The sequence below is a fragment of the Halichondria panicea genome, chromosome 5, assembly GCF_963675165.1.
Source record: "Halichondria panicea chromosome 5, odHalPani1.1, whole genome shotgun sequence".
Lineage (NCBI taxonomy): Eukaryota > Metazoa > Porifera > Demospongiae > Suberitida > Halichondriidae > Halichondria > Halichondria panicea.
In genome coordinates this window covers 3425071-3438861 of record NC_087381.1, presented here as the reverse complement: position 1 = coordinate 3438861, position 13791 = coordinate 3425071, and the positions used below count along the sequence as shown (strand labels likewise).

Here is a 13791-nt window from a genome sequence, read left to right as displayed (position 1 = left end):
GTTCAACATGGATGCATGAAAATAATTATAACATCTTATGCTGTTTTTGTATATTGCAGTGATTTCCTGTACCAGCTTGAACACTATAAGCAATGGAATGGTAGCTTACAGCCCTGACTCCCTTGACTTTGGCACAACAGCCACTTACACATGTCTTGAGGGCTATTTCCTTGAGGGAACCTCGACTAGGACTTGCATCGGAGATGGCTCTGGCAGTAGCGGCAATTGGAATGGTGTGGCTCCTGTCTGCTCAGGTGAGTCGTCCGCTATTGTCATTCACCGTATGCAAGATATACTATTTGAGGAACACAAGTTTTGAGCACTTATCACAATCCCATTCTCCATTGTTCTTTCCCTGTTGGTCATTACTATGAGACAAATTGATTATTCTCTGCTAAATAAGTTCTTTTCAGCATAACATATAATTATATCCTCCTAGAAATTGTTTGCACCAACCTACCCTCACTGACTAATGGAGTCATAACTTTTGCCACTGACATCACTTCTCCATTCGAGTATCAAACCACTGCCACCTATGGCTGTGATACTGGTTATGGACTATTCGGTGGAGACAGAATGAGAACTTGTGTCGGCTCCAGTTCAGGTCCTGGAGAATGGAGTGGAACAGCTCCAACTTGTGAAGGTACTAACCTTCACAATAATTTGTGTGTACTTCATTTGTACCAAGTGTATCAAATGTACTGATTACTTCCTATAGCCATCACTTGTATGGATCTTTCTGCTCCTACTAATGGGAGCATTGACTACTCTCCTGAAACCACTTCACCCTATGGATTTGGAACGACTGCTATGTATGTCTGTGACAGTGGATTTGGAGTGAGTGTTCTGGAACCAAACATTTGCAGTGGTGATGATTCCAGTGCCATTGGAGTTTGGAGTGGAACCACACCAACTTGCACTGGTATGTAATCCTTTTTTGTTACACTGTGATAATAGTGCTAACACTATTCTACAAGGTCCACTACGATGCATTTTTGTGTTTGCTTGTAACCCACTTATAACCCACTCAATATGCTAAAATGTATCTTTTTATTTGTATTTTAAGTAAGCAATGACATTTCTTTCACAAGGTGTTTTGTTTTTATCCCTACAGTAATAATTTGTGAATTCCTGAGGCCTATCAACAATGGGTCGCTATTCTACAGTACACCTGCTCCCTACGAGTTTAATACAACGGTAATTTACTCATGTGATGAGGGATTCTTTCTGGAGGGAGATATGACAAAAATGTGCATGGGAGATGGGCGGAGTGTGACTGGATTATGGAGTGAAGGAACACCAGTATGCTCTGGTAAATATACGTGATTGGATTTCTGATTGTTATATACGTAAATTTACCTATCTGGAGATAGCATTGCCTTTGTTACGCTCTTGCCTATAGCTATAGACATATAGACTCTCCTCTACATGTGCACATGTATAAATAGCAAAATTCTTTAGCTGCTTACCATTCACCACAGGAATTAGCTGTCCAATGCTTCAATCACCCACCAATGGATTCATCACATTCACTGAGAGCTCAGCCAGTGCCTCTACACAATTCAAGACTACTGCCACATACGGTTGTGAGCCCGGGTTTGGAGTGGCTAGCGGTGACGTTACTAGGACCTGCCAAGAGTCGGCTACACCTGGAATTGGAGGATGGAGCGGTACAGATGCAACATGTGAAGGTAGGACGCTTTGTATATAGTAACTGTATATCCTTTCTTGCATGTATATAATTATTGCACGCATAATTATTCTGTATCAAGTATACTCTATTCCAGATATTTGCAAGCGTGTCATAATCCTCACAATATCAAATTGGGTGTTTACTGACAATAAGTATTGTTGATCATTTTCTTGCCATTTATACACAGCTATTGTATGCTCCGATCTTCTTGCTCCTGACAATGGACGTGTTTCCTACTCTACCGGCACAACTGTACCATATGACTTTGGGACTGCAGCTACTTACACATGTGACTCTGGGTTTGGGCTAGTTGGAGGAGCAACTCGATCCTGCAGTGGTAACAGTTCAACAGTGGACGGTACCTGGACAGGAACCGTACCAACTTGTGAAGGTACGATACACATGTGTCCCTTTTAGCAGCTATAGCTAAAAAGTAATATGAATGGCATTTATAGCAGTATCAAATTTAATTGTGGTACAGTATATATAATTCGTATGGACTTTTACTGTTTTCCCACTCTATAGCTATTCTGTGTACATCACTCGCACCAGACATAAATGGAGTCATCATATTCGCTCCTGATAACACCGAACCATTCGACTTTCAAACTACTGCCACCTACGGCTGCAATGAAGGTTTCTTCTTACTGGGAAATGCCAATTATGACACACGATGGTGTGATGGAGATGGTTTAAGTACTAGTGGAGTGTGGAACAGTACAGCACCCTCTTGCTCAGGTAAGACTTCTTTCATACCGTATTATTATAGGGAAAAATTTAACGAATATAGTCCTTTGTGTTTTTTAATTTGGAGTCTTGGGCATGGCTATTACATCAATGACGTTGCATCCACCGCTTAGTTAATATTGGCAGTTTCAGCCAAATTGGCTAATTAAAATGTTCAACAATTTCCCCCCGTTATACGTATTTTGTTATAATTATAATGCATATAGCGGGTAATTTTTGTTGGTGCAAATTTTCGTATGAACGACCCATTTGTATTTTAAATATTCGTACAGCTTAGATAGTGACGTTGAATCTATTGCAGAATACTTTTTATGAAGCTCTTCAATACGAAATATACGAAAATAACTTGGTATACGAATTTAAATTCTTGGTAAACTTCACATTAGCAGCAGAGATCATTGTAATTGTGCTACAGGCGTGGAGTGCAGAAGCTTGCCTGCACCAACTAATGGAGTCATCACCTATGCTGCTGATACCACTTCTCCATTCAACTACCAAACCACTGCTTCCTACTCTTGTGACGCTGGCTTTGGACTATCTGGTGGAAACAGAGTGCGAACTTGTGTCAGCTCTAGTTCGGGTCCTGGAGAATGGAGTGGAATTGCTCCAACTTGTGAAGGTAGGCACACCAAATATACTTCACAGCAATTTATTTCACTCATTTACATACAGCCCTCATGTGTTTTGATCTTCCTGCTCCTGGCAATGGAAGTATTATCTACTCCACTGGCATAACGACATTTTATGACTTTGGGACCACTGCTACTTATATGTGCGATACTGGATTCGGTATTAGCGGAGGTAATGTGCTGAGGATTTGCAGAGGTAGTGGTTTGTCTCCCAATGGCACATGGACTGGGACAGCTCCAATCTGTGATGGTAAGGCTTCCAGATTTTTATAAGGGTGTTTCACAAATGTTTTCTTTACGGAGATGCACTCGTGCATGTTCCTAAAAAACGAGTGTTTGTTTGGGAGCTGGTTAAATTTTGGAAGAAAGGTTGTAAATTAAGGTATAGCATGCAACTACATGATGACCTTTACAGTGCAGTCCTCTGTTAGTATAACTTGTCATCTCTCTAATCCTGTAGCTGTGACCTGCCCTCCACTGAACTCCATCAGTAATGGTAGCATTGCGTACAGTCCAGACTCTCCTCAGCGCTTCACCTTTGACACTGTTGCTGCTCATTCATGTAATGAGGGCTACTATCTGGTTGGGAGAGGTATAAGAACTTGTGTGGGAGATGGTTCTACTATTCTTGGGCAATGGAGTGGTGTGCCTCCAATGTGCACAGGTAATGATATACGTACTATTAATTTTGTGCCCTCACTTTCAATAACGAACATTGCACGCAATTAAAAGCATATACACTTATTCTGAATCAATTTCTCGTTTTTAACTCTCTACACGCAGAAATTGTTTGCTCTGGCTTAGCACTCCCTGTGAATGGAATCATTGTGTATGCTACTGACACCACTCAACCGTTTGACTATCAAACTGCTGCAACTTATATCTGTACTACCGGCTATGGATTGTCTGGTGGAGATAGAGTGAGAATGTGTGTTGGGTCTAGTCAAGGTCCTGGTGAATGGAGAGGAACTGCTCCATCTTGTCAAGGTCAGTATTCCGAAATTGTTTAAGTAGCTCCCTATACGCTCTTCCTATTCTCCCCCATGCTTCTCCTCCACCCTCTCCTCTGGGCCCGGGTCTGGCTCTCAATACCAACGTTTACACTTACCACAGGCTTTTATATAAGATAGTAGTATACTGCCCAATATGCTATTCTCAGTTATATCTAAGTTGGACTTGACTTTGACTTTGAGTTACTGCAGTTTCATTACCTTAGTTCAACTAGAAAGTCTATATTGTCAGTTAAACATAATACTTCACCCACACAGCTATCACATGCTCTGCACTATCTGTTCCATTCAATGGAGCAATTGACTTCACTACTGGCACGGCTATTTCATATGAGTTTGAGACTAGGGCCACCTACTCTTGTGCTTTGGGGTACGATGTGGTGCAGGGAAATGAGACCAGAACATGTGATGGTGACGGCTCCACTGCTGTGGGAATGTGGAGTGGACAGATACCGTCATGTGGAGGTATGTGAATTGTGGGATTGCTAGCCAGCGAATATTGTGAGATAAGTAAAAAGAAAAAGAATCAAAATTGGTCCTTTTGTGACAGTGAGCATTTCACTAAAATTTACTCATATATAGAGGATGGATTTGATCTGTGGTTCTTAGAGCTGCTGAGAAACTACAAGTACTTGCTGTGTATTTTCTTTAATTGCACTTGTGTACTCATAGTCCTATATTATTCTGCAGCTGTGATATGTGCTAGTCTACCTCCTCTTACTAATGGACAGATATTGTACTTTGACTCCACCGCACCCTACAACCACGGCACTGTGGCCACCTACATCTGCAACACTGGGTTTGGTATTGCAAGAGGCGATGTGAATACAGTGTGTAGTGATGATGACAATGAAGCCATGGGACGGTGGACCAGAATTCCGCCCACTTGTGAACGTAAGCAATGTAACGCTAATTTGGGTAATAATCAATTTGTCAAAGTGCTACAAACAATGTATACGAGCTACAAATGTATTTATCACCTATAATTATTTTAGTCATCACATGTGAAAATCTACCTGCCCCTGACAACGGACAAATATCGTTCTCTATAAATAGTACTTCTCGATATGATTTTGGCACTGTGGCCACCTATAGCTGTGAGCTTGGGTTTGGGCTCAGTGGAGGAGACATGAGCAGAACATGTGGTGGAGTGGGGTCAGTCACACAGGGAACATGGAGCGGTGCAGCAACTACCTGTGAACGTAAGTTCACTTTCTAGTACAATAAAATTTTGTATTGATATAATGCTAGTCACTCGTTTCAATTTCTAGCTAAGTTAAATCAACGACACATCTTGCAGTGATAAAACACAAAAATAGTGGATACAATTTATGCATGTCTGAATATAAATGACAGTGTTAGTGCTTGTTTTCTTTCTCATGCACATGCAGCTATTATTTGTTCATCACTGCCAATAATCAACAATGGAGTAATCAGATACAGTCCTGATACTACTGGTGCATTTAACTATGCTACAGTTGCTACTTATATCTGCAATGAAGGATTCTTTCTAGACGGAGTGGAGAACAGGACTTGTGGTGGAGATGGCTCCAGTACAACCGGTGGATGGACTGAAACTGCTCCTGTTTGCTCAGGTGAGTATTAACAACTTACTCATGAAAGGTGTATCTGTATGGTCTCAATTTCAACTAGAGAGGTAATGCCGTGCTAACTATTAAGATTAGCTCAACATAACACCATATAATTATAGCGTAACATTATAATTATTGCTGTGTTTAACCTGTGGGTTTTTGCTACTTTAGGTATCTTGTGTCCCACCCTCGACAACCCCGATAATGGATTCATCACGTTTACCGAGGGGTCCACTAGCTTAGTTCAGTTCATGACTAATGCCACCTACGAATGCAATGCTGGCTTTGGACTGTCTGATGGAGACAGATTGAGAACTTGTGTCGGATCTACCTCAGGTCCTGGAGTATGGAGTGGAGCTAATCTAACGTGTGAAGGTTAGTAAATGCCGTCTGTATTTGAATACACACCATGTTTACAGTACTTACATGGGGAATTTTAGCAACAATTATATGTGCATGGTTGTAATGTTATAGCTAAACTTTAACGGTTGATACATTTTTTCCAGCTCTTATGTGCACTAGTCTCCCTGCTCCGGACAATGGGGTAATCATTTACTCTACTGACATCACCTCACCATTTGACTTCGGCACTGTGGCCACCTATGTTTGTAATACTGGATTTGGACTGATTGGGGAGGAGGCTACTCAATTATGTGATGGTGATGACTCAAGTCCCAACGGAGTGTGGAGTGGGCGATCTCCAATGTGTGATGGTCAGTCAATTTATGTCCATATACGTAGCTATGTATCGAAATTGTTCATTTAAGCTGAGAGCTCTTGATACTCAGTATATAATTTCACCCTTGCCACAACCGTGTCTGTAAGAAGGTAGCTATTAGCTTCAAGCGTAAAGCCATGCACTGTTGCTCTAACTGTGAATTAAACAAATTATTACATGGACCGTACAATTTATGCACCAATGTGATATATAGGTGTGGTTGAGAACCATTCAACGACAATACTCGTTAATTTATGCAGGTCATGCCAAATAGCATGCACTCTAAATACTCTAATATATCTATACTCCTCTATACTTTTTAAATTACAGTTGTTACTTGCCCCATTCTGGATGAGATGGATGATGGAGTCATCGTCTACAGTAGTGTTGCCACGTCCACTCTAATGTTTGGCACAATTGCCACCCATTCCTGCAATAATGGGTTTTATCTCTATGGGAACGATACTCGCATGTGTAGTGAGAGCGGAACCAGTATATTTGGTACATGGGATACGACTGCTCCAATTTGTATAGGTAAGCTTGGCTAGTGTTTGACAATACATTTATTAATTTGTTTAAGCACGTGAGTGTGTTCTTATCTTCTTACTGTAGAAATCGTATGTTCTGATTTGACTGATCCCTATAATGGAGTCATCACTTACACCACTGACACTATTGCTCCCTTTGACTACCAAACCTCTGCCACCTACTCCTGTGATGGTGGTTTCGGACTTTTGGGGGGTGATCTACTAAGAAGTTGTGTAGGCTCTAGCTCAGGTCCTGGAGAATGGAGCGGAACTGCTCCAATTTGTGAAGGTAAGTAGTTTTTGTTACTGATAAAAATAATGTGGTCATATATTCCCTTCCAAAGTACGGCAAAAAGTTTTTTCTCACTGGCCAATCGTAATTATTAATAATGCAATTGAATTGTATACAGCTCTTACATGTCCTGGTCTCTCTACTCCCGACAATGGAAGAATTGTTTACTCAACTGCTGTGAGCCTATTCTATGAATATCAAACTTCTGCTACCTACTTCTGTGATGTCGGATTTGGTATTAGTGAAGGGACTATAATCAGAACTTGTGGTGGTGATGGTTCAACTCCCAATGGAACATGGACCGGGGCCAATGCAATGTGTGGAGGTAAAAAGAACACACTGTTTATATAGGACGTTCACATTGTACTATACAGTTATAAGGCTAACTTTGCCAAGATTCAAATGGCTGGTGCATGCATCATTGCCCCTACATTGCCCTGTATACTGGTTGCAATCTTTACCGAATTCCTTGCATTAACTGGTTATAATTATGGTAGCCAGCTATTGAGTGTACATATTACATCACGCACTATTACATCGTGCACTTTGTTCTATACAGAAATCTTCTGCCTAATGCTGCCTCCGCTCGAGAGTGGACAGATTGACTACAGTCCAGACATGACTGATCCGTTTGAGTTCAACTCTAGAGCTTCTCATGTTTGTGAAGAAGGCTACTTTCTGGAGGGTAACCAAGTAAGAAGCTGCTCTGGGGATGGATTGAGCACCATTGGGAACTGGAATGGCGAGACACCGATATGCACAGGTAGATACGTATGTATAAGAGTCAAGTGGTGTACTGATAAGAGCGAAACCTGTCCGTTGTGGTTACCCTATTTATTACAGTCGTGCGTTATACCCTCTTAAATGCAGCCAAATCAACAGACTCTATGCATGTTTCACTGTAGTTCAGTTGGTTGGTCTACCAGTGATCCCTGAGGACGAGTTTTATGGCATAATTATCCTACCAGCATGACGAGCTTATACATTAACTTTGCATTTTCTCTGGCAGAAATTGTCTGTCAAAGTCTGCAAAAACCAACCAGCGGATACATTGAGTACATCTCCAGCTCTAGTGATCCATACCCTTATCTCAGTGTGGCCAGTTATCGGTGCAATCCTGGTTTTGGACGCTTTGGTGGGAATAGATTCAGGACATGTGTTGGTTCTAGTACAGGCCCAGTATGGAATGGAACTACTCCATCTTGTGAAGGTTTGTGTCTCAATCATTTAAAATTGATGCTAAGATTCACCTTTTTATGAACTATCTGCTTAAGCCTTTGTTTTTGCCCGTTGGAACTGATTTGCATTCTAACCGTACAGCTTATGTCTGCCCTGACCTCTCTATTGACAATGGTCGGATATCATTCTCCCTGATGAGAGTGTCTCTTGTGGAGTTAGTTAGAAAAGCCACTTACTCTTGTGAGCCAGGGTTTGAACCGGTTGATGGCAATGAGACGAGATTGTGTTTGGGTGATGAATCAAGCCCTAGAGCAAATTGGACTGGAACACCTCCGACTTGTGAAGGTGAGGATGACAATGAAAACTTATTGTGGTAACCAATTCTACTTGAATTTGCCAAGTGGCTAAATTTAAAACTCTTGTCAATTTCACCCGATGGCAATCATGCAAATTTATTATTGTATTATTTTCATTTTGCATATAAATATCATGCTATCATCTGTGTATACCATCTGTGTAAATACAACATTGTATTTAATTCCGCAGCAATTGCCTGTTCTAACCTGCCTCCTCCTACCAATGGAATCATTACCTTCTCTGTTGGCGCTTCTACACCATTACCCTACCTCAGCACGGCCACCTATGGCTGCAACATTGGATATGGACTGCTTGGAGGGGATACTACGAGGAGCTGTGTGCAGTCCGGTGATGGTGGTGGGGAGTGGAACGGAACAGCTCCAGTTTGTGATGGTGAGTGTGCATGCATGCATGTATGCATCTTTTAGTTCAGGTTCTAGATTTAATGCTGAAATAACTTCTTTAGATCACATTTGTTCTGATCCTCCAATGTTCACGAATGGACAAATTGTCTTCACAAGCAATGCCATCTCTCCGTTTGATTTTGGCACTATCGCCACATACATCTGTGACCTTGGATTCTCTTTAAATGGGAATGGGACCAGGACATGTACTGGTGATGATTCCAGTCCAATTGGAATGTGGACTGGGGATAACCCAACTTGCATATGTGAGTACCTCTTCTGATTGGTACATGGTGCATGCGTAAGACTTCAAAGTTGGAAGTTTTCTGTTCATACACCTGACTCTGTGACTTTATAAGTACCATTTTTTCCCCAATTTGCAGCTATCACATGCTCCATTATCACGGCCCTGACCAATGGAGCAACAGTCTACGATCCGAACACCATAGAGCCATTTGCATATGGCACCACGGTCACCCACAGCTGTCAAGAAGGTTTCTTCCTGAGAGGTAACATGACTAGGAGCTGCAGTGGGGATGGCTCATCACCAGCTGGAGTGTGGGATGGAACTCAAGCCTCTTGTGAAGGTATGTATGAGCCTCAACTGTTTGAAACCGTTGGTGCATGGATTGTCACACAATAGTCTACTTATGATGTTGTTACAAACGTATTGGCTTTTATTTTAACTGCTGTTCTAGTTTTTTCCTAATCGTAACCACTGTAAGTGAGTATACCGTATATGCTCGATCAGAGGCCGCTCTTGTATAAAGGCCGCACTCAAATAGTAGCCTCCCTTGCTAACAAAATGAAACATTTAGTAGCCGCTCTCAAATAGTAGCCTCAGTGAACTTTGACTCTAGCATTTCTGCACGTGGCAGCCAAAAAAATTATTACTAGCAGCACAGCTAGCTACATGTACGTAGCTATGAGTAGCAGCTTGTTAGTGCTTCACAAAGACTTTCTCATGGCAGAGTTCAAGTTTATGCAGGTGAAAACAACTTTTGATGACAAACTAAATTAGCTGGAGCTAATAAAAGCCGCTCTTGAACAGTGGCCCCTCTTGAATTGTAGCCTCCTCTTCCAGCAAAATGAAACATTTAGTAGCCGCGGCTCCTGATCAAGCATATACGGTATTCAGTATTATTATTTTCCTATAATATCCTCTCCACCGCAGTAATTGAATGTGATGAAGAATTGTCTGCTCCTTTGGACGCCTTCATCACCTTCTCCTCAGTCTTCACACTCCCTCCATTCAGTTATCAGGCCAATGCCACCTACAGCTGTGAAGTGGGATTCAGATTGTCCAGTGGAAACAGAGTGAGGACATGTATTGGCTCAACAGAAGGACCTGGAGAATGGAGTGGAACTGCTCCAACTTGTGAAGGTATCGTGTGCTTATATGCATTTCGATACTAAGTCAGTAGCTATCATGCATACATATAATTTTGAAAATTCGGTGACTAAATGCCTATTTTTCTGCTTAGCCAACTCATAATGCCAAGTGACTTGCCATGCATTATACAATGAGTATATTCACTGATACGTGCGAAAATACACTCACCATTAATTGATACATGAGATGGGGCTACCACGGTTGTACTTAATCGCAAACTTGAGCTTACTCGGTACATTTAATGCGAATAAAGCTATACCATCAACTGCATGTCATCGTATCTCCACTTGTATAGGTATTTATTGCAATCGGCTCTCAGTCGGAAATGGATCATTAGGCTATTCCCCTGATGCTGAAGCGTTTCCATTTGAGTTTAGCACTGTGGCCATGTACTATTGTGATGACGGGTATTATCTGGTGGGTAATAGAGTCAGGACATGTGGTGGAGAGGGGTACACACTTGATAGTGGACTGTGGAATGGGACTGAATCTGACTGCCTAGGTGAGGGAGGACAAATATTGTTATACTTGACATGTATATAGTTTGTATGCATGCATGTATGTAGTCTCATGGATCAGCCCCCTCCTAAGAAGGGGTCTGAGCACTCTTGTCTTGAGGTCATTTCACAATGGAATGTGCCAGACCAATGGAATGTAATCAATTCCTGACCTTACGCCCCCGCGTATTTGTTAATTGTACAAAGCGTCAAGCGCAGGCATCTCTCTCTCTCTCTGAAGAAGGTGCTTCAATCTATTACATGTATGTCTTTTGCCTGTGGTGCTAACTCTGTGCCCAAGGACCCCTGCTTGGCTTGCTTATGCTTCGTAGCAGCGTCTATGTATGAAGCGTTTACCATGCGTAATGCATGCGTTAATGATTATCCAAATGCGTTGAGCAACGTGCAGTTCTGCCTCCTATAATATCACCTGACTAGAATAAGTCAATCTGATTGAGCCGCTGGAATTCCAGCGTGTGCAACAAAACTATACATCAAGAGTGCTCAGACGGTCCTTCAGGTCCGGTTGATCCATGAGACTAGCATGTATGCATGTGGTCGGGTACCACATTGCACTCAGCATAATAATAGTATTATTGCTTAAGATGTATAATTTGTGTCTCACCATACATCTGTGTCGTTTATTATTATATGTCCTGTCTGAAATTCTCTACAGCAATTACTTGCTCCTATGTTACTGCTCCCTCCAATGGATCAATCACATACAATACCCTCACGACAACTTCCTTTGAATACGAAACAACTGTGACATACAGCTGTGATTCTGGTTACGGACTCCTGGGTGGGGACAGAGTGAGGACTTGCGTCGGCTCTAGTCAAGGGCCTGGAGAATGGAGTGGAACTGCTCCAATTTGCGACAGTGAGAATAGTTATTTGCATAATAATTATATGAAATGCTATTTATAGCTGGTAATTTCCGGGGGGGGCAAAATATTCGTGATTTTTGTGGGTTGAACACTGGATCACAAAGACTTTACCCACGAATGAAGCGACCTTGACTACCTTTACCTGCAGTAAAAGCAGCAACCACAAAATAAGATCCACGAACTGACTATATTGCTCAACCACGAATATTTTGCCCCAGAAAATTACCCGCTATACGGTATAGTCTAAAGTCCATGATCAAAGTATTGCGCATGCAAGCCTATAATTATATATAACTGTATACGTACGTTCACTAAGGAAGCTGCATCGTTGCTTCCTTTATAATTGAAAACACACACAATAGCACTATCCATCCTATATACAACCTACTGTAATCATACTCATAATTCAGGCCATATGTGTGACTCTCCTCCTACTCTTGAGAATGGTAGTATTGCTTTCTCTTTCAACCGGACCATGCCGTATGCATTCGGTACCGAGGTCACCTACACCTGTGATACTGGTTTTGCACTGATCGGAGGGGAGCCAACAAGAACGTGTGATGGTGATAACACTAGTCCCATTGGATACTGGACTGGCCCTAATCCTGTCTGCACATGTTAGTTTGTTTTGTCAGTTATTAAGCCATGCATGCAATTAAGGGCTTATTTCCAAGAGTTCTATAGTGTACACAAATTAGATGATTTCCTTGCAGTGATTCAATGCTTTGCTCTTGCTGAAATCATGAATGGAGATATTGAGTACAATGCTAACAGCACCTCCTCGTTTGTCTATGGCACTATGGCGACCTACTCTTGCCGTGAGGGATTTTTTCGAGAGGGTGTTGGGAGGAGAGTGTGTCGTGAGAATGGAGGCAGTGATAATGGACAGTGGGAAGGCACAGACCCTGTCTGCTCTCGTGAGTAATGTACATATATACATGTACATTGCATGCCTTGATTGGTGTCAATGTATATGAATGTATATGCATTTACAGATATACGTAGCAGCTGACCATAATTATAAGTGATAAGTGCATGCCTATCAGAGTTTCAAGGTCGATATCTTGACGTTAAACTATCATCTGTGTATGTATTCTTTCATATACATCAATCTTTTCTCATTGTTCACAGCTATCTACTGCATGTCCCTGGGTCAAATTGAGAATGTCTTAACGCTGTACAGTCCAGACACAACAGAGCCATATGACTACGGAACAGTGGCCACTCATTACTGCAACGATGGGTTCTATTTAATTGGAGAAACGATGCAGTATTGCAGCGACAACTCGACTGGTGTGATAGGTGACTGGAATGGCTCTTATCCTGTGTGTGCTGGTACGTCTGATAGTTTTCATATGGCATGCATGCGTGCAAGTTGTGTGAAAAACTGTAACCATAATCCTAATACGTTTAAGGCAAATGTATTAAATGAATTGCCGAGAATATACATGCATGCATGCATGTACTGTCAAAAACTGAGGACTATGTGTACTCCTCATAATTTATGTACTCCTCATATTCATGCACTAATACAACCAATGATCTCCACAGCTATTTTCTGTTCAAGTCTGCCTGCTCCTACCAACGGCTCGGTTGTTTTATCCTCCGATGCTACTTCTTCGTTCAGTTACCTCACCAATGCCACCTACAGCTGTGAAGTTGGACTAGGACTAACAGGAGGGGACCCAGTTCGAGTTTGTGGGGGGAATTTTACTGCCGAGTGGGCTGGAGCTGCCCCTGCTTGTGAAGGTGAGAACTATGTCCACTAGCCTATAGCAGAACTTCTGTTAAATAATGTGAGTGTTTGAAACTATTTCTATAACGGCTATAGGCTAATTATGTATATGTAAATGGGTGCGGCGCGGT

At 41.8% G+C, this 13791-nt stretch overlaps 1 protein-coding gene across 2 annotated transcripts in view; it reads left to right on the top strand.

Moving 5' to 3' along the window:
• The window catches only part of LOC135336169 (uncharacterized), a 41906-nt gene that overhangs the window by 26176 nt on the left and 1939 nt on the right, over positions 1-13791 (top strand). The window contains exons 68-100 of one of the 2 annotated variants that reach the window (XM_064531892.1): positions 60-254; positions 440-643; positions 719-922; positions 1115-1312; positions 1482-1691; positions 1881-2084; positions 2219-2431; positions 2856-3059; positions 3113-3319; positions 3530-3733; positions 3853-4056; positions 4338-4544; positions 4770-4973; positions 5075-5281; positions 5471-5674; positions 5843-6046; positions 6178-6384; positions 6720-6923; positions 7002-7205; positions 7327-7533; positions 7768-7971; positions 8218-8418; positions 8529-8732; positions 8934-9137; positions 9211-9414; positions 9532-9735; positions 10323-10532; positions 10837-11043; positions 11715-11918; positions 12336-12542; positions 12639-12842; positions 13057-13260; positions 13477-13674. In XM_064531892.1, the coding sequence (XP_064387962.1) occupies positions 60-254; positions 440-643; positions 719-922; positions 1115-1312; positions 1482-1691; positions 1881-2084; positions 2219-2431; positions 2856-3059; positions 3113-3319; positions 3530-3733; positions 3853-4056; positions 4338-4544; positions 4770-4973; positions 5075-5281; positions 5471-5674; positions 5843-6046; positions 6178-6384; positions 6720-6923; positions 7002-7205; positions 7327-7533; positions 7768-7971; positions 8218-8418; positions 8529-8732; positions 8934-9137; positions 9211-9414; positions 9532-9735; positions 10323-10532; positions 10837-11043; positions 11715-11918; positions 12336-12542; positions 12639-12842; positions 13057-13260; positions 13477-13674 (6750 nt within the window). Of the gene's footprint in view, positions 1-59; positions 255-439; positions 644-718; positions 923-1114; positions 1313-1481; positions 1692-1880; positions 2085-2218; positions 2432-2855; positions 3060-3112; positions 3320-3529; positions 3734-3852; positions 4057-4337; positions 4545-4769; positions 4998-5074; positions 5282-5470; positions 5675-5842; positions 6047-6177; positions 6385-6719; positions 6924-7001; positions 7206-7326; positions 7534-7767; positions 7972-8217; positions 8419-8528; positions 8733-8933; positions 9138-9210; positions 9415-9531; positions 9736-10322; positions 10533-10836; positions 11044-11714; positions 11919-12335; positions 12543-12638; positions 12843-13056; positions 13261-13476; positions 13675-13791 lie in introns of both variants that reach the window. The other variant, XM_064531891.1, reaches the window with a different exon arrangement.